At 29.7% G+C, this 22,676-nt stretch overlaps 3 protein-coding genes across 5 annotated transcripts; 1 reads left to right on the top strand and 2 right to left on the bottom strand.

Annotated features, from left to right (window-relative positions):
• Window positions 1-141: 141 nt before the first annotated feature.
• LOC149887302 (uncharacterized) lies at window positions 142-1,412 on the bottom strand. Its single transcript, XM_090091504.1, has 2 exons — window positions 1,363-1,412; window positions 142-919 (listed from the first exon to the last, which is right to left on the bottom strand). The coding sequence occupies exons 1-2, from the start codon at window positions 1,410-1,412 to the stop codon at window positions 142-144; spliced, it is 828 nt and encodes a 275-aa protein (XP_089947630.1).
• Window positions 1,413-4,024: 2,612 nt separating this feature from the next.
• LOC149887303 (uncharacterized) lies at window positions 4,025-8,779 on the bottom strand. Of its 3 annotated transcripts, XM_090091812.1 has the most exons (3): window positions 8,642-8,779; window positions 8,209-8,460; window positions 4,025-7,368 (listed from the first exon to the last, which is right to left on the bottom strand). In XM_090091812.1, the coding sequence occupies exon 3, from the start codon at window positions 6,619-6,621 to the stop codon at window positions 6,145-6,147; it is 477 nt and encodes a 158-aa protein (XP_089947938.1). In that variant the 5' UTR covers window positions 6,622-7,368; window positions 8,209-8,460; window positions 8,642-8,779; the 3' UTR covers window positions 4,025-6,144. The 3 variants fall into 3 exon arrangements, with proteins under 3 accessions (XP_089947938.1, XP_089947937.1, XP_089947936.1); XM_090091811.1 differs by having other exon boundaries at window positions 4,025-8,345; XM_090091810.1 differs by having other exon boundaries at window positions 4,025-8,460.
• A 790-nt stretch (window positions 8,780-9,569) lies between these two features.
• Window positions 9,570-21,442, top strand: LOC149887304 (TNF receptor-associated factor 5-like). The gene is made up of 8 exons (XM_090089470.1): window positions 9,570-10,125; window positions 10,515-10,569; window positions 10,816-10,914; window positions 12,398-12,562; window positions 13,577-13,654; window positions 17,478-17,555; window positions 19,715-19,912; window positions 20,247-21,442. The coding sequence occupies exons 1-8, from the start codon at window positions 9,935-9,937 to the stop codon at window positions 20,919-20,921; spliced, it is 1,539 nt and encodes a 512-aa protein (XP_089945596.1). The 5' UTR covers window positions 9,570-9,934; the 3' UTR covers window positions 20,922-21,442.
• The last annotated feature ends 1,234 nt before the right edge of the window (window positions 21,443-22,676 follow it).

The following is a 22,676-nucleotide window of genomic DNA, read 5'->3' on the forward strand; positions in this document are numbered from 1 at the left end:
AAATCTTTCAATAGGCTCATTAGAAATTTGATCAATGTACCTCAAGATCACACATAGGTGATCTTTGTGACTCACATCAGGTGTTGAATCTACTGATAATCCATAATACTTAGATTTTAAAACATCGTCGCTGATTGATTGCTAAACTTTTCTTGCCATCAATACGATTAATTCATCACATGTATTCTTTGAGAGGTAGTTTGTTTTTCCAGAACCACTGTCACCATAATTTTTTATGTGTTTGGCCAATAAAGGATCAAACTGAGCAATCAACTCAAGCAGACCAATAAAATTCCCGTTGCTCTCAGACCCAAATTTTTCATTTGAACCTCTAAAAGCTAAGTTTCTTTCAATCAATGTGCAAATTACAGCTGTAACTCTTCTTAGAACCTCTCTCCAGTAGTTTTTTTCTTTGCAAATTTCGTTTAGAAGTTGATCATTTAAAAAAACCTTGTTATTTTTTCTGTGAAAGTATGCTAAGGAAGCTTTTCTGTGGTCTGATGAGTGTTCATGCCCCTGAATTGATGCCCCTGAATTTTTCCAATCTTTATATCCCATAGATGCTAAAGCACATTTTGAGGGTTCAAAAAGCTTGCAGACAAAACAGAATACACAACCTAATGCTGGGGAATATATGAGCCATTCTCTATTAAACGTTTCACCATTTAGTTTTTTCTCCATAAACAAGCTTTTTGAGCAATATCGATCGCGATCTTGATACATCATTTTAGAGGATTTAAAGTCATAATCTGCATTTTGACATTTTAACGGACCGTTCTCTATCCAAAATTGTATATCCTCAGCTGAAAGAGTTTCCCAAAGTCCTGGATCACTTTTCAATGGCAAACCGATAGGGAAACATACCCTCTCCTTATTGAGTTCCGATTGTTGGTTTAAAGTTTGAGATTCATTGAGTCCTCTACAAAATCCAATATTTTTGCCTCTTTACTTATGCCACAGTTAGCAAGATTAGCTGAAGTTGGTGAATTATCCTGACCATGCTCATCAAGTTTAACCATAGAAACGCACATAGCAACGATAAAGCTTCTGCTTATCTGCTTATTTCAGAGGCTCACATAAAGTTATAAATCTGCTTATAAAAGAGGTTTTATCTACTTTGTTTTTACTTTAATTATCTACTCTGCTTAAGTTAAATTTGACTCGGTTGCCTCTAACTATTTCAGTTTTTAAACATTCCTAAAATGCAAATATTTACTTTGTTTATATGAGTTGTTAAGTGTAAGAAGAACATATTTTATTAAATTTTATTAAAAAATAGTCTTAATTATGGAAAGAAAAGATAGAGCTAAGCAAATAACTAGAGTAACTTGAAAGAAAAGATTGTTTTGTGGTAACCAACACACTTTATCATCACCAACACCAATGACAAACTCAAAAAAAGACTCAGACATTGATACTAGTTCATCAAGATCAGCCAGCAAGATTGAGTATATTAAAAATGATATTCCAAATAAAAATGATGAAAAAATAAAAGGTTATAGAATAATTGAGGTTGAAATTTTAAACACTATATTTGAATCTTTATGTTGCCCACAGTGTTTTAACGATTATAGCTTGGTATTGAAAGAAAACTTTATGAAAAAAAAAGGATATCCTTCAAATATAATATGTTGCTGCATTGTTTGTGGATATAGAAAAGATTTTTATACATCTAAAGTTTGTAACCGCACTCATGATATTAATCTTCGTATTGCATATAGCATAAGATCAATTAGGCAAGGGTATTCAGGACTTGAAAAGTTTTCTGCATTAATGAACCTCCCAAGTCCGATGAGTAAAAAAAATTACAATAGTTCTGTAAAGCTTATTACTGATGCTGCTACTACAGTTGCTAAAGAAACAATGCTTGAGGCTGCAAAAGAAATAAAAGGTAATAGCAACAACATTGTTAATAATGGAGTTTCAACTGATGGAACTTGGCAACGTAGAGGATGCAGTTCACTGAACAGAGTTGTGACAACATTGTCAATGGATAATGGAAAAGTGTTAGATGTTGAACCAGAACAGTTAAACATGACACCTGGGGAATATACATCAAGTTTGTGCGATAATCAAAATCGAAAACGTATTTTTTTAGCTGTATATAAAAATCTAGAGTCATCCAAGAAGCAGCAAAAGATTCTACGAGGGTTGTCAAAAGCATCAAAGGACAAATATGAAAACTTTGAGTAAAGTCAGTATGCTCCTGGGTCATTCTGAAACTTTATTTTAAACATAATTTAGTTATATTTTATATTTTTTGTGGAATTAAATTTTTTTTCTTCTGTTTTTGCGTTTTTCTCGAAACAAGGTTTTTAAATGCCCCGGCTGTGATAACTTTGGAACCACTTGGTGTTTAATGATGAAACTTTCAGTAATTGTCCTATTTTATACCTTCTGTGATTTGAACCTCCACTTTTACGAAATACTTGACAGAACACGTTCTACATCAATTTCAGTTGCCTAATTTTGACCAAAATTCATTAAATGACAATATATTTGCCCCCTTAAAAACTGTCATATTTTTCATAAAATTTTAGTTTCAGATCACAGTTCAAAGTATTAGTTAAAGGGAATTGCAATATGACAGTTTGAATATATGTAGTTCTTTGGATAAGTTAGCCGGGGCATTAACTGATTTTTGGTTATTTTTTCAATATTTTCTAAGTTACCATGGCAACAAGACACAATTTTTAAAAATTTTCATTCTGAAATATAAAATTTGGACATTATATATTGTTTAAAATCAATTTTACTGTTTGAACATGAGTTTTAACATTTTTGCGATACTTCCCCCTTAAGATTAAGTAAAATAGCCTACATAAACAAGCGAAAGTTTGTTAAAAATAAACAGGAAAACAAACGTTAAAAATTTATGATTACTTTTTTCACAGCGCGCGTATTTACTTCAGTTAAAAGCGTTCAAATTATCGCTTAAAGTTTAATGCAATTTAAAACAATTACTTTTCTCAATTACTAAGATATTTTACTTAAAAGCGTGCAAAACTTTTCTTAAAATAAACGCATTCTTTTTAATTTAAATCAAATATTTTAAAACATTACGCGCAAATAATAAAAAAAACAAATTTATTAACTACCATTTTTAATATCAATCTGGAAAATTAATCAGGCTGTTTTGCAAATAAATGTTTGCTACTGTTGTAAACCCTAATTAATTAGAAAAACAGCCCTAATTATAGTTATTTTCTTGGCTTGATAAGTTGAACCAAGTGATTCTAGACAATAATATTTTAGAAGGTTCTTGGTTGAACTTTTCAATAAAAAAAAAACGTAATATTATTAAAAAAACGTCAAACGTTGAATAAAATCGTTGAGTTTATTGTTCGTTAAAGTACTAATTCATACTAATGAACAAAATGTTGCAAAATACTTTTTGTTTAATTTTCGTCTTAAAATATTTTATTTTTTTTTAATCACGAAAATATTTAGAAAAATAAAAACAAATTTTTTTAATTTAATTTTTTACACAATTACTTTCTAATGAAAATGAATGCACTTTCCAAAAATTAAAATTTAATTTTGTTGCAATTCGATTTTGGGGCCCTTTTTTTTTGCGGGGCCCCTAGGCCATGGTCTATTTGGCCTGCCTGTAAATCCGGCTCTGTATGTATGCGTAACACATATACAATGTATAACAAGTAGTAAAACAAAAAAAAACAACAAACAAATAATTTATCCAAAACCTTACTTTCCTGATCCCCAAAATTTTGAATAGTTTTCTCATAGTTTTTAGAAGTCGATGTTCCTTTTAATAAAATGCTATAATTATATGCATTATATGTATATATATACACACACATATATATATAATATAAATGTCATGCATGCTTAATATGAAATGTATATGTCATGTTGTATATGCAATTGCATATACCATTAATTTATACTAGCAAAAAGCAACCTGTAATACGGGTTATGGTCGGTCTGTTACTTAATTTATAGTTGCTGTTTTCCTTAAATTAAAGTTGCGAAATCTAAACTATACCTTTTTAGAAAAACGCCTTTAAATTGAAAAAATTAAACCGTCTGTAAAATAAAAATAAAAAGTACGCGGAGGTAAAATAATTTACCAATTATTTGAGTAATTTACAACTGACATATTAGTGTAAGGCAGAACCATTTTCCTCGACATTACTAAGTTCAGAACAATACATTTTTAGTTGCTGACACAAAATAATAACACTTCATCATGCTTTAAATTGACGAAAAAGTAAAGCTAAATTCTTGTTATATTTTTTATAACAGGAACATTTAACAAATGAGATTAATATAAAGCCAACGTAAATTATACATGGGTTGTTAATTTTTTGGTATCCCCTTGATACATGTTTCTTTAAAAACGGAAATTGTCTTAAAAACGTCAAATGCACACAACTAAATAAATTTATTAAAAATAACTGAACATTTGACCTTTACTATATATGGCACTACTTTGACCATTGTTATATATGGCCTCTTTGTTTCAATAGTTTTTAGTAAACGGTAATTTGCTACCATTTACTAAAAATTCCTTTTGTTACTCGAAATTTAACTCTCTTAAATATTTTGACACTACATAAAGGACCTCCCTTCCCCGTTTTTACCTTAATGGTGGTCAGGAGAATAGAGTTATTTGTATTAAGAGTAATCAATTTTTTGACGAAGACCTTTTACCAGAATAATAAAATGTAAAACAATCATTTACTTGTATAATAATTTTTTCTTTTTAATATATGTAAGAATTTTTTCTTTCCTCAAAAGTGTTGCAAATGCAAACTGAGCTAATAAATTAGTTAAACACCTTATAAAATTTAAGTAACTCGATATTTGACAAATGCGTAAAACTACAATATTCACCATTTGTTTAAAAAGATCCCCTAAGTTACGTACAACAAATTATTAGGCATAAAATAGAGAAAAATTTAAAAAAATTGAACTAATTGCATAAATTTATATCATTTTAACTGACAAAAATTTACAATAAAAGGTAATCAGGTTTCTTTTTATAAATCGTATAAATGCGTTAATTGTAAATCTTAAACAAAAAAAAACAACAAAAAAAAGGAATTATGATACTATAATTACAACAACAACAAAAAAAAACACCACATAAAAACTGAAAATCGATTCACCTTTTATAGTAACCTATTTTGACATGGCAGTTAATATAAACATTTATCGAAAATGTAACTATAAAATCTATTTCGAAGTACAAAAGGATTAACAATACCATATAATAATAAAAAAAAATCAAATTAAGAATAAATTGCATTTTAAGCATAATGTTGGCTTTTAGTAAATAAAAAAAAAGCAGTAAGTTCCAATAATGAAACTACCTATTATTCATTTTTAACAATAGTCATCAACATGAAGGTGTCTATTGTTAAAAATGAATATCAAAACAAAACATCACAACAATAACATGTAACAATAGAATATTTACACCCTTGATCCTTAAATCCAGCGAAAATAACAAAACAAATTAAAATATGAAAGGCAAAATTAGAAAATCAATTTAAAGTTAACTATATTTATCTTTTTACTACTAAACATATAAATACATAAGAGTATATTTGTTTTTATGTTCAATATTAGTTATTCAATTGGTTCAAATTTAGGACATTAAAACACCATAGATTTAAAGATCAAGGTTGCATACTCTCATACACATTGCGCCAAACATTAACAGACATAATTATGTGTTTCCAGAATAATTAAAAAAGGCTAGACAACACAACCTAGCTCTAAAGTAGTAACTCTGCCTGGAACTAAATGTTGCCAAGTCATACCTCTGCTATAAGTACGCCACATGGCTGGCAAGGTTATCAATCTTGCTCAACATAATGCCAAGTCACATCACTTTGAAAACATGGAAACAACATAATTTAAACATATATACAACTATAAACAAATATGGTTTTATATAACACATAAAAACACATTTTATAACAATATTAAATGACAGATATATTTATCCATGAGAAACACGGTTTTTTGAGATATACTCCAACTCTATCATATGTTTGACCTTAACTTTTAATTGTCATTGAATAAACCAATCTGACAGGAAACTGACAACGTTCAGAACAAAAGGTAAATTAAAATGTGATGGAGCCAACTGAATTCGAGGAAGAAAAACTCGTTTCACACACCTGTCAAAACCTCTGCATCAATATAATTATTTTGAAGAGCACAAACTTTCATTCGAGTACCATTGCATAACCCAGCTTTGAGATCTATATTTCTAAGTAGCATAATTACACAACCAATTTTCAATTTTAAACAATGAGGTGGCATACCTGAAGGAGTTAAGCTGTTCAAAAACTCAACAGGAAAGTTATTTCTTTCATTAAGGTCATCAGTATCAATTTGATCAGCACTTAAAAAAATTTTGACCTCACCCGGCAGACATTCAAGCACTTCTTCATTGATTGATAATAAATCAACATTAGTTGGTGGAAAAATCACACATTTAGAATGATTATTTTGATCAGCATCTCCTAAAATCTTTTCAACAATTGATTCATTTTCTATAATAATGGACGGATTAGGTATTTCAATGCATCCTTTAAAGGATCCTCTTTGACAGATATTGTTCCATTCCCAAGTATTAGTAGCCATATGGAAAATTCACCTTCCCCATCTTGTACTCTCATATTTTCATTTAATGCAAACTTCTGCACCAATTGCCAATGCAAAGAACATTTTATACATGATTCTTCTATCTCAGCTTGTTGTACTCTTTTCACAACAGGCAGAATTTGCCTAAAGTCACCACCAAAAAGAATGATTTTTCCTCAGAACGGAAAGTTGTTGTTGCAAATATCTTTTAACAACCTATCAATTGCATTTAATTCTTTACATGTTCATGTAAGACATTATACTGCTCGCTTCTCAGTTTGTTTTGGTTATTTCTGATGAAAGCAAAGCGCTGGCCTTTAATTTTAACATACGCATCAATAGCATATTGCTAAAACAGTTTTTTGCCATAAGAGTGAAGAAAAAAATTATCTAACTGAAAGTTTACAACTGTAATACTGAGATAATGTAACATGATTTCTAACCAATGTAGCACGTTCAGGGTTGTGAACCAATTCATTAAGCCAACCAGCATCACCCCTCTGAAAAAATAGAGGATAAACCATAGGATTTAAGTTGGCAGACATACTTGATATAGTTTTAAGAGGATGACCTCTTGGGTAAATAACATATTCCCTGGAAGCAGGTAGTGCACCATCTTCACCAACAAATACAACCGCAACCTCATTAAGTGAAGGGAGATTATAGTGATTTAGAGCAATTATAGCAATTTATGCTGGAACATCATGATTCCAAAATATTTATAGCAAAATCATGTAGTAAACAGCGCTAAAGACAAAAAATTAAATTGAGATAAAACAGATTGTTTATATGGCAAAATAGTTAATTGGCTTTTAGTAAATGATTAAAAGCAGCGATTTTTAACAAAATTACCTATTTAACATTTTTAATAACAGACACAAACATGAAGTTAAGCCAAATGTCTATTAACTCAAAAGATAACAAAAAAAAACATTACAGCAACAACACACAACAATAGCACACACCGTAATTTAATATGTATATAATATAACTTAAGAAAGATAACACTCATATATAACAAAACATAAGCAACAACATTATGCAAAATGTTATTAAAATACATTATTATGTATTTTTAGAATAATCTTTAATAATAAAGGCTTAAAAACAGCAAGACCTAAAGCAATAACAGTTTGACACTAAAAACTATCGTGTAACCCTCTGTTAAAAGTACATCAATTGGCTGGCAAAGTTGACAAACCTTGCTCAACATGTTTACCAAGTCACAGCACTTTGAAAACACGAAAATAACATAATACAAACATATGTACCAACAAAAAAACACAATGTGTTTAAATATTTATGTAAAGTTAAATATATACCTTACATTCATATTTCAACACAATTTAAAAATAATTATATAACACATATTAACACATACACAAACAATAAAAAAACACTTTACATTGCTATAAAAACACATTGATAAAACAACTATAAAGCACTTATTACCAGATACACATACATATCAAAAAAGCATATATGCAAACAATAAACGTGTGCAAACAAAAATTTTAAAAATGATGCAAGAAAATTTAAAAAGATTCAAAGTAAACAAAATATATATTTACAAACAATACTCTTTACCTTCTTCTGTTTTTTTTTTTTTTTTTTTTTTCATAAGAACTGTAATCTTCATAATAAAATATAACCTTTACATACAATAACATGTGACATGCCATGTCAGTGTTGGCACAAACTTTTAATTCATTTTTCTAAACTTGCTAAAAAAGAACAAAAATAGTTAATAGCATCACAGAAATTTTAAAGTAGTAATAACCATTTTATGGAAGTAGCATTAGTATAACTTTAAATAACATCCATACCCCTATTTTCCTTCTAAAAAATAAAATGACAAAAATAAAAATGCTAAAAGAAAAGCTAAAACAAACAAAATATAAACGATTTAAAAAATTAAAATCCTTTCTACTTTAAATCTTTTCTACTTTTTCTAATAAAAATCTAAATCCTTTCTACTTTTTCTAATAAAAATGTATATATAACTATTTTATTTACTTACTTCAATTGTAGTATGATCTTAACGATGATTATTTATCTTAATATGATTCTTTATGTAATATATCTAAACTAATAATTAAATTCCAAAAGGAAAAAGGTTTTGCTAAGAAGATCTCTCTCCAATGACCGCGTGCGTTAAGAAAACGCGCTCTTTCAAAGCCTAGTAACTAATTCAAAGCCTAGTAACTAATGACGAAACGACGTTAAGCATTTTTGTAGGAATTATACAGGGTGACCACAAAGTATCCGCACACGAGACGGTTTCATCTTGTGAAAATATAAGCATAAAAGCACTTATGTATTTTCTTATTTATTTTCTTATTTATTTACTTATAAATTGTTCCTTGGGCTCAAAAAGAACTTGGAAATCGTATTTGGACGTTCATGCAAGATGGAGCTCCAGCCCATAAAAAGAAGACAGTTCAGAATTTTTGTGCGGCAACTTTTCCTGATTTTATCAACTTTTCTCAATGGCCGCCATCGAGCCCCGATCTTAACCCGATGGATTTCTCAGTCTGGAGCGTCCTAGAAGGAAAGGCATGCCAAAAGCCGCATAAAAATATTGAAAGTTTAAAAAAATCACTACTGAAAGCTTGGGATTCTCTGGACCCTGCCTACTTGCTCGCCACCGTCGAAGCATTCCCGAGACGCCTACAGGCCTGTTATTTTGCTGATGGAGGAAAATTCGAATTCAATCTTTGAATCATAATTGTTATAGTTCAATAAATGTTTTAAAATAAAATTTGTGTTCCAAATACTTTCTACATGCTTTTTATTAAGCTCTTTATCTGTGCGGATACTTTGTGGTCACCCTGTATTATAGATAAAAGATAGAAGATAGATAGAGAAGCCTAGTAACTATATCAAAGCCTAGTAACTAATGACGAAACGATGTTAAGCATTTCTGTAGGAATTATATTATAGAAGATAGAAGATACGTTTATAAAACATACGGGAAACTTTAACGATTCAAAAACACGCGGTACACAGTCGGTTAATGGTGGCAAGAAATGCCAACAGTTAGCCAACTATAGCCAATACTGGCCCGTCAGTTGGACCAACTAAAGCATGTTTACTGGGTAACCACCAAAAGTTTATAACCTATGAAAAAATCTTATTTTAAGGGTTTCATTTTTTATGGATATAATTTACTATTTCGCTTGATTTAACTAAATGCTACTTCGCGTGTAGATTCGTAAATGAACCAATCTTTGTATCTGTCAGCATATGTAAAAGCAATAAATTTCAATTATGCAATCATACAATCGTGTTATAAAAAAGATAATAGGGTTTAATGTTAGCTCTTTTAGAAAAAATAATGGAAATCGCTGAGACACAGACTGATGAAGTGTTGAATGTGAAGTTTTTAAGTTCTTATGCACATGAGTTTGAGTGCCCTATTTGTCGATTGACTTTGCGCGATCCTGTACAAATAAAAGAATGTGGCCACAGATTTTGCAACTCTTGCCTTCAGGAAATGAAAAAGTATTTTGTTTTTAGCAATATTTTACTCTGAAAATATTTTTACTAAAGGTAGCAATTCGGCACAGGTTTCTGATGCTTGTAATCAAGATCAATTCATGAGTGCTGAGTTGTATTTTAAATAACTTTACATATGACTTTAAGTATAAAACTAAATCTATTTTGGATGAGTTGAAATTGTTATAATTTTATAAAACACTCAAATTTTACCACTACAGTTATATAAACAGACAAGAAGCTTTGCTTTCATGTTTGAATCAATCAGAATTGTATTGTTGTTGCTACTTGTATTTATCAAACACTTGCCAGCTAAACGAAGAGAAACAAGAAAGTCTTTCATCAAATGAACATTTTTAAAAAGAATCTTTCTAAAAATGTCCTTTTAATTCTAGAAGCAGTAACAGATTACTCTGTCCATTGGACAGATCAGAAATAACACCGGAGATGGTAAGCTATGTGAAGTGTTTAACTTAAACTTGAAAAGTACATATTCGAATATCACTTACATGAACTTAGTTCGGTAGAAAAAAAAATATCAATATTCTTTTCAGAAACATGCTTCAAAATTTTTTTTGCACTTAGAAATTTTTAACCTTGGGCTTTTAATATAGCATATGCAAAATTTGTTTTTTAATGGTTAATGATATTACCAGAAAAAGGAAGCTTTCAGTCTTCAACAAAATTTCTTCTTAGATATTTTTAGATAAAGGCGCACAAAGACAAATACAGGGATTGAGAGTGTCATGCAAATCAGTTGGTTGTGATTGGACAGGCGAATTCATGTTTGCTGAAGTGAGATTTTGTATTTACTTTTAGTTCACCTGGAATTGTTTAAAATAGTTTGCTTCTAAATTTAAAACCATAGTTATTTTGATATGTATCTTCAACATTTGCTTTTTTGTTTGTAAGATAACATTTTTCAAAAAAGATATTTTATTGATGTTTGTTTTAAAAAAGTAATTCTTTTTAAGGAAGCAGTTTCTTATGAAGTAAAACTAGAAGATTACACACAAGTATCACTCTGCCAAAACATAAATGTGTATTAAAGATTAAATATATCAAACTAAACTAAATATATTGGGCTTAAAGAATAAAAATCATGAATCATAATAACTTAAAGAAATATTTTGTGTAAATACAATCTGGTAAAAGGTAAATTGATAGTTGTGAGGATGTTCTAGCATTAAAAAAAAAAAAATTAAATTTTGTTTTGTATCATGTTTGAAGTTTAAAGATCCTTACTCTAAAAAATCACATACCATCTATTATCTATTCTGTTTGCCGTCTTTTTGGATTTCTGAATTTCGCTATTTGTAACTATAACTTCACATTCTCATGGCATTTACACCTCCTTTCCTAATAAAAGTATTTGTATAAAGCGTGTACACGAAATAAATGTGAAAGAATAAGCACGTCATTTTTTTTCAGTGGATGGCAAGTTGTATGGCAATTTTATTTCCAAAAATTTCTGTATTATTGAAGACAATGAAACTTATATCAAATATGATAACTTATATCAAATATGACAATGAAACTTATATCAAATACCATCAACAAATTTCTGGCGCTGTTTATATTGCCAAATATAGAGAAAAAGCAGGTAAGAAATTTAAATACACAAAACATGACAAGTTTGCTAAAAAAGCTTTGATTTGGCAAGCTATTTGCAGTTGTGGCAAAAAATTAACACATTATATTTGTCAGTACACACTTTCTGGTCAAATATATGTTAAAGAATGTTTACAAAAACGCCATTTACCTCTCATTAAATCACACAATAACAGACCTGTGTTCTGGCCTGATTTAGCTTCAAGTCATAAATGTAAACTAGCTATGGAATGGTATAAAAAGAATAATGTGAAATTTGTGCCTAAAATAGAAAATCCTCCAAACTGCCCAGAATTGAGAGTTATTGAAAAGTACTGGGCTATTATTAAAAGAAAAATGAAAAAATGAAAAAAGCTTTGCAGAAATGTTAATGATATAAAAAATATCATTTAAAAAAGCATCAAGTGGTTTCGATTCTTATTCTGTGCCCAAGCTTATGGATACCGCAAAAGCAAAAGTTCAAAATTTTATAAGATTCCCACAGGAATGATTGTTTTTTTTTTTTTTTAATGTTTGATCTTCTTATATTATTGTGTTAAAACTATTACTTGGTTTGAAACAAAAATTGAGGAGTACTTTTTTTTAGTTGTTTTTCTACTTTCACATTTATTTCGTGTTTTCATTTTAATTTGCGACTTGAATGAACTAATATTTCTGTTTGTTTTAGGATCACCAAAAGAAATGCGGTTATGCAAAAGTAAATTGCCCAAATATAAGTTGTCCATATTCTTTTATACGGCATGAACTAAATCAACACCTGGAGTTGGATTGTAACTATCGCACTGTCGAGTGTTTATACTGTCATGAGAAATTTATTTATAATAATCTGCAGGTAACAGATTCATATTATCCTCATGAGATAAATTGGTATTATCCTCATAAGATAAATTGGTGAGCTGTGAGTGATATTGTTTTACTCAAGTTTCTGCATGAAAATATGACAAAAAGTAATTAAAGCTATTAAAGAAATTGAATGTTAACTTATCTTCTTTCAGAAATACTCAGTGCTCTCTTGCAATTAGCTCTTTAAAAATCGTTTTGTTTAATTGTAAATAAAATTACTTCCAAATCAGTGTCATTTAAAATATATTTATTGTGCTCTTAAATGTTAAACAAACCATTTGCTTATTACTAGATTTAATAATATTTCCATTCAAAATAAAATAATTTTTATTACAAACCTGAAAAAAAAGGACATAGAGAAATAATTAACCTTACATGGATTAGGTACTGTAAATTTTTTAAAAAATATGATTTTAGCTTTTATTATACAACATAAATGTAGTTAAACTTGCGACTTAAAAATCCTTTTTAATTTATCTATGTAACTTTTTTGCAGAAAAATGTCGCAATTTTAAATCATTACTCATCAAAGACTCTCTTCTTCAAAAATTTTGCATTCAACTTATGCTTAAAAAAATGCCTCCAATATGTTTAACAAAAACCATTCAAATTCAAATTCATAAGATTTCAAAGAAACTTCATCAATATACAGTCAAGTTTAATCTGAATTGTTTTAATTGCTTTTAACATTTACAAACATAGTCGCATACAACAGATTTTCTTTGTAAACATAATTAGCTTTTGATAATTTGTAATATTATAAGTTTTAGATATATACGTAGATATTGTTCTAAAGTTTAAACTTTTAAATAGACTAAAATTAAATCTCAGAGTAATGTCATTAAGTTTATATAAAGTTTATTATCAAATATAAAACAAGTTTTAAAGAATATGTTAAAACTTTATATTTCAATCCTGTAGAATGTCACGAGGAACTAATAGTAATAAGGAAATATCTTTTTTGAACATTTTGATAATAACGTTAATTTGTTATTACATTTAGAACCACTTAGAAGTTTGCAAGAACTTTCCTCTTGAATGTGTCAATTATTGTGGCTTAAAAAATATCTTACGTGGTGAGGTATATATACCTTATAATGATAGGTATAATTGTTAAGAAGGAGTTTTTAGTTATAAAGTATAGTAGTTTTAATAAAGGTAGGTGTATGAAGGTTTTTTTTTTTTTTCTTTTTTTAAATGTCATAAAACTGTAGACTGTAGCAGTTAATTTCATCTGTGAAAATCCTGTCAGAAATGTGAGAAGCGTTTGTTCTTTTTAATTCTTTTTTAATCGTCAATTTAAAAAAACTGCGAAATTTGTTAGTTCTTGGAGTTGATTTATGTGTCTTACGAGGTTAATGAGGTCATGGAATGGTCCAGAGTTATTGAAATTACAGCGATATACAAAAAAGTTGCTAAATATTTCTCATAACCAAAAAAGAATTAAAGGCCAATTAAAGCGAGTTGTTTACTTTAGAACAGTGTACTCTTCATTTACATGATATACAGCTATTCACGAAAGTTTAAACGATTGCAGAATTTTTATCAAGTATGTTTGGTTTTTGTTTAATAAAGAAAAACTGTAAAATGATATCGACTTAATTTTTTTTATTTATTAAAGAAAAAGTAATTAGCTTTAAAATAAATATGAACATGTTATAAAAATTTTAATATTTACTTAGAAAAAAGCTATTTCAAAAAATCTTATCGGAAAAATAAGAAGCACAAAAGTTTAAACGAATTGCAGCATTCGAACTAAAAATGGAAAAAAAAAGCGAAATTAATATTTGAGGTGTCCTCCTTTATTTTTATAGCAAAGATAAACTCGTTTACACATTGATTCAACTAATTTAATGCACATCACGCGAGGTACCTTCTGCCAGTACTCATTCAAAAGTTGCTTTAAATGCTGAGTTGATTGAATTTCATGGTATGTCAGTTGATTGTCGATCCAAGACCAAATATTTTCGATTGGGTTGAGATCTTGTGATCTAGGGCACCAGGGCATCACATTGAACTTTTTTTTCAAAAAATATTCTTTGATTGAGTGTGCTGTATGAGCTGAAGCCCCGTCTTGTTGAAAGATGAATTGCTTGCTTCTGCCATACAAGTGTCTGATTGATGGAACTAAGCACGTTTCCAATGTGTTCTTGTAGGTGTATTGATTAATTCGGCCTTTATACAGCTCACAAAAGCCTATACCTTTGTGAGAAAAACATCCCCAGAGGCCAACCGAACTTCCACCGCCTTGTCGACGATATTTCAAAAACCTTTCTGAGTATTTCTCAGTTGCAAATCTTTTGACTAAGATTCTTCCCTTGCGGTTTACAACTTGAAAGTTAGCTTCATCACTCCAAATAACTTTTGCCCACTGTTCTACAGACCAGTCCAGCCTTTCTTTGGTCCACACTCGTTGTTTACGTTTATCCGTGATTGAAAGAATAGGTTTTTTAGCAGCTATGTACGTTCCAATACCTTTGTCCGACAATGTTCGTCTCACGAGCTCTCTGCTAACTTTAGGGTTATTTTTTGTCTCGTTGAAGATTTGTGCTAGCTTTTTGTAGCTGAGTCTGGGGTTTTCTCTGCACATTCTGAATATACCATTTTTGTCACGGTTGCTGAGTTTGGATGGTCTCCCAGTACGCGGCATGTCGGAGGCGTCCTTGGTAAGTTCCCAGGTTTTGACGGTTTTTCTAACACAATATTCAGAAATGTTAAGTATTTTGCCTATTTGAACGTTTGTGTGATTTTTTGTCCGCGCCATACCAATAACGTGCCATTTGATGTCACTAGAAACTGATTTTCGACCCATTTGCACGCAATTGAAATTAATTTGAAATTCACAATATTTTAAGTTGATTTTTAATGAATTAAAAGCTGCCTGATGATGTTGTGATGAATTTTTTGATTGAAAAACTACTCAATTATTTGCTAGTTAATTGATAAATTTGCTGCGAAAAAAAATTTCGCAGCGGATTTATCAATTAATTAGCAAATAATTGATCCTAAATAAAATCGTTTAAGCTTTTGTGAAACCTCTTAGTTTGTATCACCTACCTTTTAATGAAATTTCTGAGTAAACGGTAATGAGTCAAAACCTACTTTTTTTTATTCTATTAACAAATAACCTATTTACCAAATTGGAAAAATAATTATTTTGATATCTATTTCCGCTAGATTTTTATTCAAGAAAAATCGAAGATTAGATTTGAAAACTCTGCAATCGTTTAAACTTTCGTGAATAGCAGTATACATTATTTGCAACAGAAGGCGTAATAAGCCATAAACCGATAAGCTATTTTTATTATCCATTTTTTTAATTATCAAATATTCATAGTTATCTTAGCTATCATTTATCATTACCATTATCTTAGTTATCAAAATAATTCATATACCTCATATTTTTAAATATTATGCTCTAAGCATTCTAGGAAAAAAAAGAGTTAAAATAATTAATTTGATTGTTGTTGGTTTAAGTTTGAATTTCTTTTTTATTCATTCTTGTCAATCAACTTTTTTTAAATGCTGGTAGATCATAATTGCTGTAATGGTTAGGCAGCAATAAACCTTACTGAGTTAGCCTTTAAAACAAGAAAAAAAAATACCTTACTGAGTTATCCTATACAACTGCTGCTTTACAGTTGACTGTAAATATTATCAAGGCTTAAATATAAAATGAAAATCTAATACCAGGGACAACATTCAATCTATTTATAGGTTAATAAAAGATAGTTTCCGAAATCAGATTACTCTGAGAGTTTTAAATTTAATTTGCTTCAGACTCTATAGACTGTTTTGGACCTTTCCGAAACAGGAGTTCAGGTCATGGTCTCCAGTCTAAAGTGTTTCTTTAAAAAAATTGTATTACCAATATTATATTTGAGAATATTATATTACCAATATTATATTTTCAATGTTGCATAGTTAATGGAGTTTACACGAAAAGCAGAATCAAACTTAACTACAGTTTGGTTTTTGTCAAAAATTCAGGTGATTTCATAATGTACATTATAAATAAAAGGAAGCTAAACCCTTGTAAAGCGTTTGTGCATATAGATATGGATAGAGGAAGGGGTTTCTTGAAGTTGCATGTAATGCGTGTGATGCTGCAAATTTACATTCCTGTTCTTCAAAGTATCAAGATAGTGGAGCTAAGCGCACCCTGATCTTTGTAATAGTTGAGGATGTTCCTGAATATATCTGGAATTAAGTGTTTATTGTATCAAAACGAAAATTGGAGGAAGTAAACTATTAATGGGCTTTAAGCAAAAATGTATGAATGCAGTATTTGTTTTGTCTATAAGTGTTTATACTGTACCGGATTATATCCTTAAACCTCTTGAGATTTTAGAACGTTTAGAAATTCAGATCTTGTTTACGTTGTTCACATAAAATAAAAAGGACGATTGCCAAACCTCAAAAACCTTAAAGTATACCAACCTAATTCGTAAAAAATTGATTTATTCCGATTAAAATATTTAAGAACCAATTGTTTATAATATTGCTCTACCATTACTAATTTTTCATGTAGCTTTTCGTCCAAGAATCAGGTTTTAAATTTTTAAGAAAAATATTTTAAACGACACGGCGAGCTAATTAACCAGATATGTATCCATTTGAACCTAATTGTAATGTAAGATTTGTATGAACTCAATAAAAATCCTGAAATAAGATCCAGAATTCATTTGGTAAATTTCTATGCTTGGTGTTTTTTTTGTCGATAACTCTATTTTTTGGTTAAATTTATTTTTTTTGATTTAGTTTTGCGTAGTAAAAATTCTTTTTTTCTAAAAAAAAAAAGTTTTTATTCGGATTTTTGGTACATCGAGTAAACTTCGAGTTAAAAAGTCTTAATATTTGTTAGAAGACGTTTTACATGTAAGATAATTGTTTTTCTACTTTAGATGGGTTTACATGTTGAAAACGAATGTCCGTGTACTGTTCGCTTTTGTGAATATTTAAACATTGGGTGCACATTCAAGGTGAGAAAATCTTTTTCGAAAAATGTTTTCACATAAATATATAAGTGTATAAATGTAGGTTAGGGTAATAACAAAAAAAAATTCTTTGTGAAAACACTTGTAATTGAGAAAATTTTATGTGTAATTTAAGAATATAAATTGGTTTTTTTAAAAAAAAGTTCCCCCGCATCTCTTCCCTCCCCCCCCCCCCCCCCTTCCTCCAATTGGATAAACCTGGGAAAATCAATTATTGTCTCCTCGACTGACCAATGCGTCTCCAAACACTTAACTGCCTTCTTGGATTTTATCTTAATGAGTGTTGTAAACAGCTCTTTGAAGGACGCTTCATTGTAGTGTTGCGAATGGAACCAAACATTGGCCTATTTGTTGCAGATGAAGTTGCATGCCGGAGGGAGGATGCAGCGTCACTATGGAATCAGATATAATGCTATAACAGTATATATCTCACGTGAGTTCTTTCTGGCGAGTTGTAAATTTGGGAGTTTCTTCCAGCTGACTCAAGACCTAGTTATTTTGTTTTGACGAAATGTCTAACATAGTTCATGTAAGAACGCCTGTGTTTACATCATCTGTCGCAACGATGTGGTAATCAGCCTGAAGAGAGACATCCTTCAGGCTGATTACTAAATCCTCTTGCACTCTTTTACCATCAAAGTTTTTCACTTTTAATAAACGCGCTGTTGTAGTGCTTATTCTTTGGTATTTCGGTTTGCATTCAGGAGAAGATGAAATGGATGAAGAGTTTATCGTCTTGGGTGAAAAACCATAGGTTTCAGAATCCGAAGATTCTGAGACAGTTTTATTTGTTTGCATTGGTTGCGATTGAGAAGAGCTGGGTTGAGGTTGAGTTTTTTGATTGTCGGATTCGTTTTCTAGGGTGGATGGATTCCAAAGGGTTATTTTACTTTTACTTTTTATTTCTTATTATTTACTTTTACTTTTACTTATTATTTACTTTTACTTTTTTATTTTTATTTCCAAAGGGTTATTTAACTATTGAATAACCAATCATTCCTCCACTCTTAATTTGCTTCTGGTAGAGCTCTTTATCATCCTTGCTTTTCCATTCTGAAAAATCACGGAGTGGAAAGTCTAGAATTTCCTTCCAGAGCAAATATATCTCCGTAATCATAATTTTGATTCGATCCAAACGCCGTTTATCCCTGTTGAAGTGAAGTTTCCAAAAATGTGACGGTTTGTCGCCATCCGCGTGAAATTGGTTAGCTTTTCATCATATGGAATGCTTGGATTCCTCTTCTATTTAGAAGAGGAGGGTACATTCTTCATTCAAATACAGCTGTTTGACTTTACACTGTTGCTGGAATTTCATTAGGGCATTTTATTGTGGTTTAAAAGTGATAAAATGTCTTGCATTTCTCTTCCTCTCTCTAAGGCTTGCAATCGTGCTCTGAAAACGAGATAGTTTATCCAAAATATTCTAAAATATTCCACAATCTTCTTAAATATTCATGAATAAATATTAAATATTCGCATCTGAAACAGAAACTAAAATAAAGTATGATAATAATAAAATAAGTATATATAAAAAACTCGCCCGACGCTGGAGCGAGTTCAAACGGTGCAGCTAGGATCCAAATGACAAAAAATAATTAACAACCATCTGTAAATGAATTGTTTTAAAGAAATGGAAACAGCTGGAATGAGTTTAAAAGCAGTCTAGAATGTCATTTAAAATTTAAATGTAAAATTGCAAACGATAGTTAAACTGAGCGATGTATGAGCAAAAAAAAAATTAAAAGGTGGGGGAATTTTTTTCAAGTTTCTTAAATATTAAATTTGCCACTATCATCTGCAGACAATTGTTCCTCGAATGTAAGGGATTTCAATTTCATAACGAAAAATAATCATAATATTATTATAATAAAATAGTTATTACACTTGTGAAGGTATAGGTGCAAGGTTGACAACTTTTAATTGACAAATTACATGGTGAAAACCCAAAAAAAAATTTTTTTGGTGAATCACTATTATTTTTAACTTATAATTATTTATAGATTTTCTTAAGTTTTTATATATTAAAAGTTGTCAATCAATTTTCATGGCTGTTTGCAAATTCATTTTTAAAACTATTTTAACTATTCTATTGAACTATTGGGCTGTATTAGCAAACTGCTTATCTAAACTTGTTCTGTTTGTAGGGAATAAAGCAGGAACGTGATGTCCACATGATATCTTGCATGAACGATCATCTTTCTTTAGCGATTAGCAAAATTACTACTGGAGACACCTTGATAAGCAGAATTGAGAAGCAATTAAGTGACATTCAAAATCAAAATATTGCATTGGAGGAAAAAGTTGAGCGCTTGGAAAATGATGCAAAAAATTTGACACAAAGAGTAAGTTCTTTTGAAAACGATGGCGGCCGCAAAGAGTTTATATGGGTGATAAAAGATTTTAACAGTATCACCAATTTTTTTGGTGATACCAATTTTTTTGGTGACCAATTTTTTTGGTGATACCAATTTTTTTGGTGACACCAATTTTTTTGGTGAATCACTATTATTTTTAACTTATAATTATTTATAGATTTTCTTAAGTTTTTATATATTAAAAGTTGTCAATCAATTTTCATGGCTGTTTGCAAATTCATTTTTAAAACTATTTTAACTATTCTATTGAACTATTGGGCTGTATTAGCAAACTGCTTATCTAAACTTGTTCTGTTTGTAGGGAATAAAGCAGGAACGTGATGTCCACATGATATCTTGCATGAACGATCATCTTTCTTTAGCGATTAGCAAGGTTAATACTGGAGAGATCTTGAGAAGCAGAATTGAGAAGCAATTAAGTGACATTCAAAATCAAAATACTGTATTGAAGGAAAAAGTTGAGCGCTTGGAAAATGATGCAAAAAATTTGACACAAAGAGTAAGTTCTTTTGAAAACGATGGCGGCCGCAAAGAGTTTATATGGTTGATAAAAGATTTTAATAGTATCTTCAATTCAATTGCAGCTGACTCCGAAGAGCTGCACAGCAATTGTTTTTATTCAGGAAAATATGGCTATAAAATGCGCCTGATTGTTTATGTAAACGGTTGTGGTAAAGCAACAGGCAATCATCTTTCTCTTTTCTTTCAATTAATGAAAGGAGAATATGATAACTTGCTGGAATGGCCTTTTACAAAAAAAGTTACACTTTCCGTTCTAGACCAAAGTGAGAAAAAGCAACATTGGGTTAAGTATTTTTTACCGCCAAAACTATCAAAAGCATTTGAAAAGCCAGTTTTAAATGAAAATAGTGACTGGGGTTTTAAAACTTTTATGCCACGTAAAAAACTTAAAGAAGGTACTTATATTGTTAACAATACTTTAATTATCAAATGCGAGGTTCATTCTGAAGATTAAAGAGCTTTAGTATAAGATTAATGTGATTGAAATTTAATTTTTATTTTGATTATAATGATTATTTTGAGAGAAAGTCTCCTTATTTGGCTCGCGAAATGTACTTACAAACAGTAAACAGACAGAAAGAAGTGACGGAAAACACTACATGAAGTTTATGCTTTCATTAGCTTTTGCACTGTTCTTTTGTTAGTAATTTAGATGGAAACCACTTTAGACTATTAAAAAGATCTTATACAACATTTATGTATAAACAATTACGTTCTTTTTAAAAAGTTTAGATATTGCTGACAGCTTGCTTGTTCCTATATCTAATTTTGTAAAAAATAAAGGTGTTAACCAGTCAATGGGAAAAATAAGCTATATACACAATTGGTTTTAGTGATTGATTCTCTGAGACTTGGTATTTAAATTTCACTTTGTAACTCCACGATATTTATAGGCTTAAATATTCTTAATCTGTTATCATTTAAATGGAATCAAAGAGCATTTGTATAATATTATGTTACTGGTATTATAAATAATATTAGTGTTATTATTACTACTATTCTGAAACTTTTTTCCTCTAAATTTTATAACAAAGTCAAATAGGATAGTTTTAATAATATTGTAGAAAGAATGGAACCGATTTCAAATTGAATCGATTAAATACAAAATTCAAGAATTCAAATTAACTTGGAATTCAAGATAAAGAGTCTTAAGCAACTTAGTTTCATCAATTTATTTTTTGTATTTGTTTTTTTTCCACACTTTTCTTATGATTTAATTATCCAATGGCAATCAAACAAAGGTAGATACTACACCATGAACATATCTAGAATACTAACATAGCTTGAATTTTCTGATAAATGCTAATAACAAATTACCACATGTTAAGTAAGTCAATCAACAGTTTGCTGGATTTGAAAGCTATAAAATGCAACTGATAGCTTATCTCTATTAATTTATGAAAAAGATAGTTAAAAAAAAAGTCCACAGAGAGGGATAACTGAAATCTGATTCAAGAGAGTATCACTAGTAAAAAAAAGACTTGTGATTAACTAGCCTTCCAATTAAGAACAAACCTAAGCAACATTTTTCATCACGATGGCTTAAGCACACCAAAGTTTTAAAATGTCAATTACCTAAAATCCTTCAGAACAAACCTAACTGATACATGTTTAAGACAATCCGTTAATGTATTTGAGCTGTTAAAAATAGTATTTCGATGGTAGAGCTACTCTATATGAAAAACTATTAACTCTAATGAATATGGCACTTAATGAATATGGCACTAAGATAAAAAGTTAACAAGATAATTGATAAATGCTAATTTATTATTTGCAGTTGTTTATTTATTTGTGAAGTGTGAGGTTTGCAATCCCAGTCTGTTCATCGTTTTGTGGATGAGCCAATAACCATGGGCATTACACACTAAGCAACATATTAAGCGTGTCGAACAAAAAAATTTTTGGAGGATATTTTTAAAGCTGGACTAAGTACACCGTAACCAATAAATGGTAAAATGAAAATATTTTTAGCAACATTTAGCTGCATCTCATATATCCTTTGACAATTTGCACTTGAAACGGAAAAGAATCTACGTTGGTAGATTTCATACCGGTTCATGTGCAAATTATCGTAGCAATATAAGGAGGATAGTTAAAATAAAAAAATAGAGGAAATGTAAGAAAACTTAGCAAAACTTAATTTTATATTTCTGTCGGAGCACTCTTTAGGCTCGCTCTTCTCTGATTCTTCTCGCCAAATGAATATCTT

Source organism: Hydra viridissima, unplaced genomic scaffold, assembly GCF_058129835.1.
Source record: "Hydra viridissima isolate aposymbiotic clone 2 unplaced genomic scaffold, HvirCarnegie_v1 scaffold_6, whole genome shotgun sequence".
In the NCBI taxonomy this organism is placed as follows: Eukaryota; Metazoa; Cnidaria; class Hydrozoa; order Anthoathecata; family Hydridae; genus Hydra; species Hydra viridissima.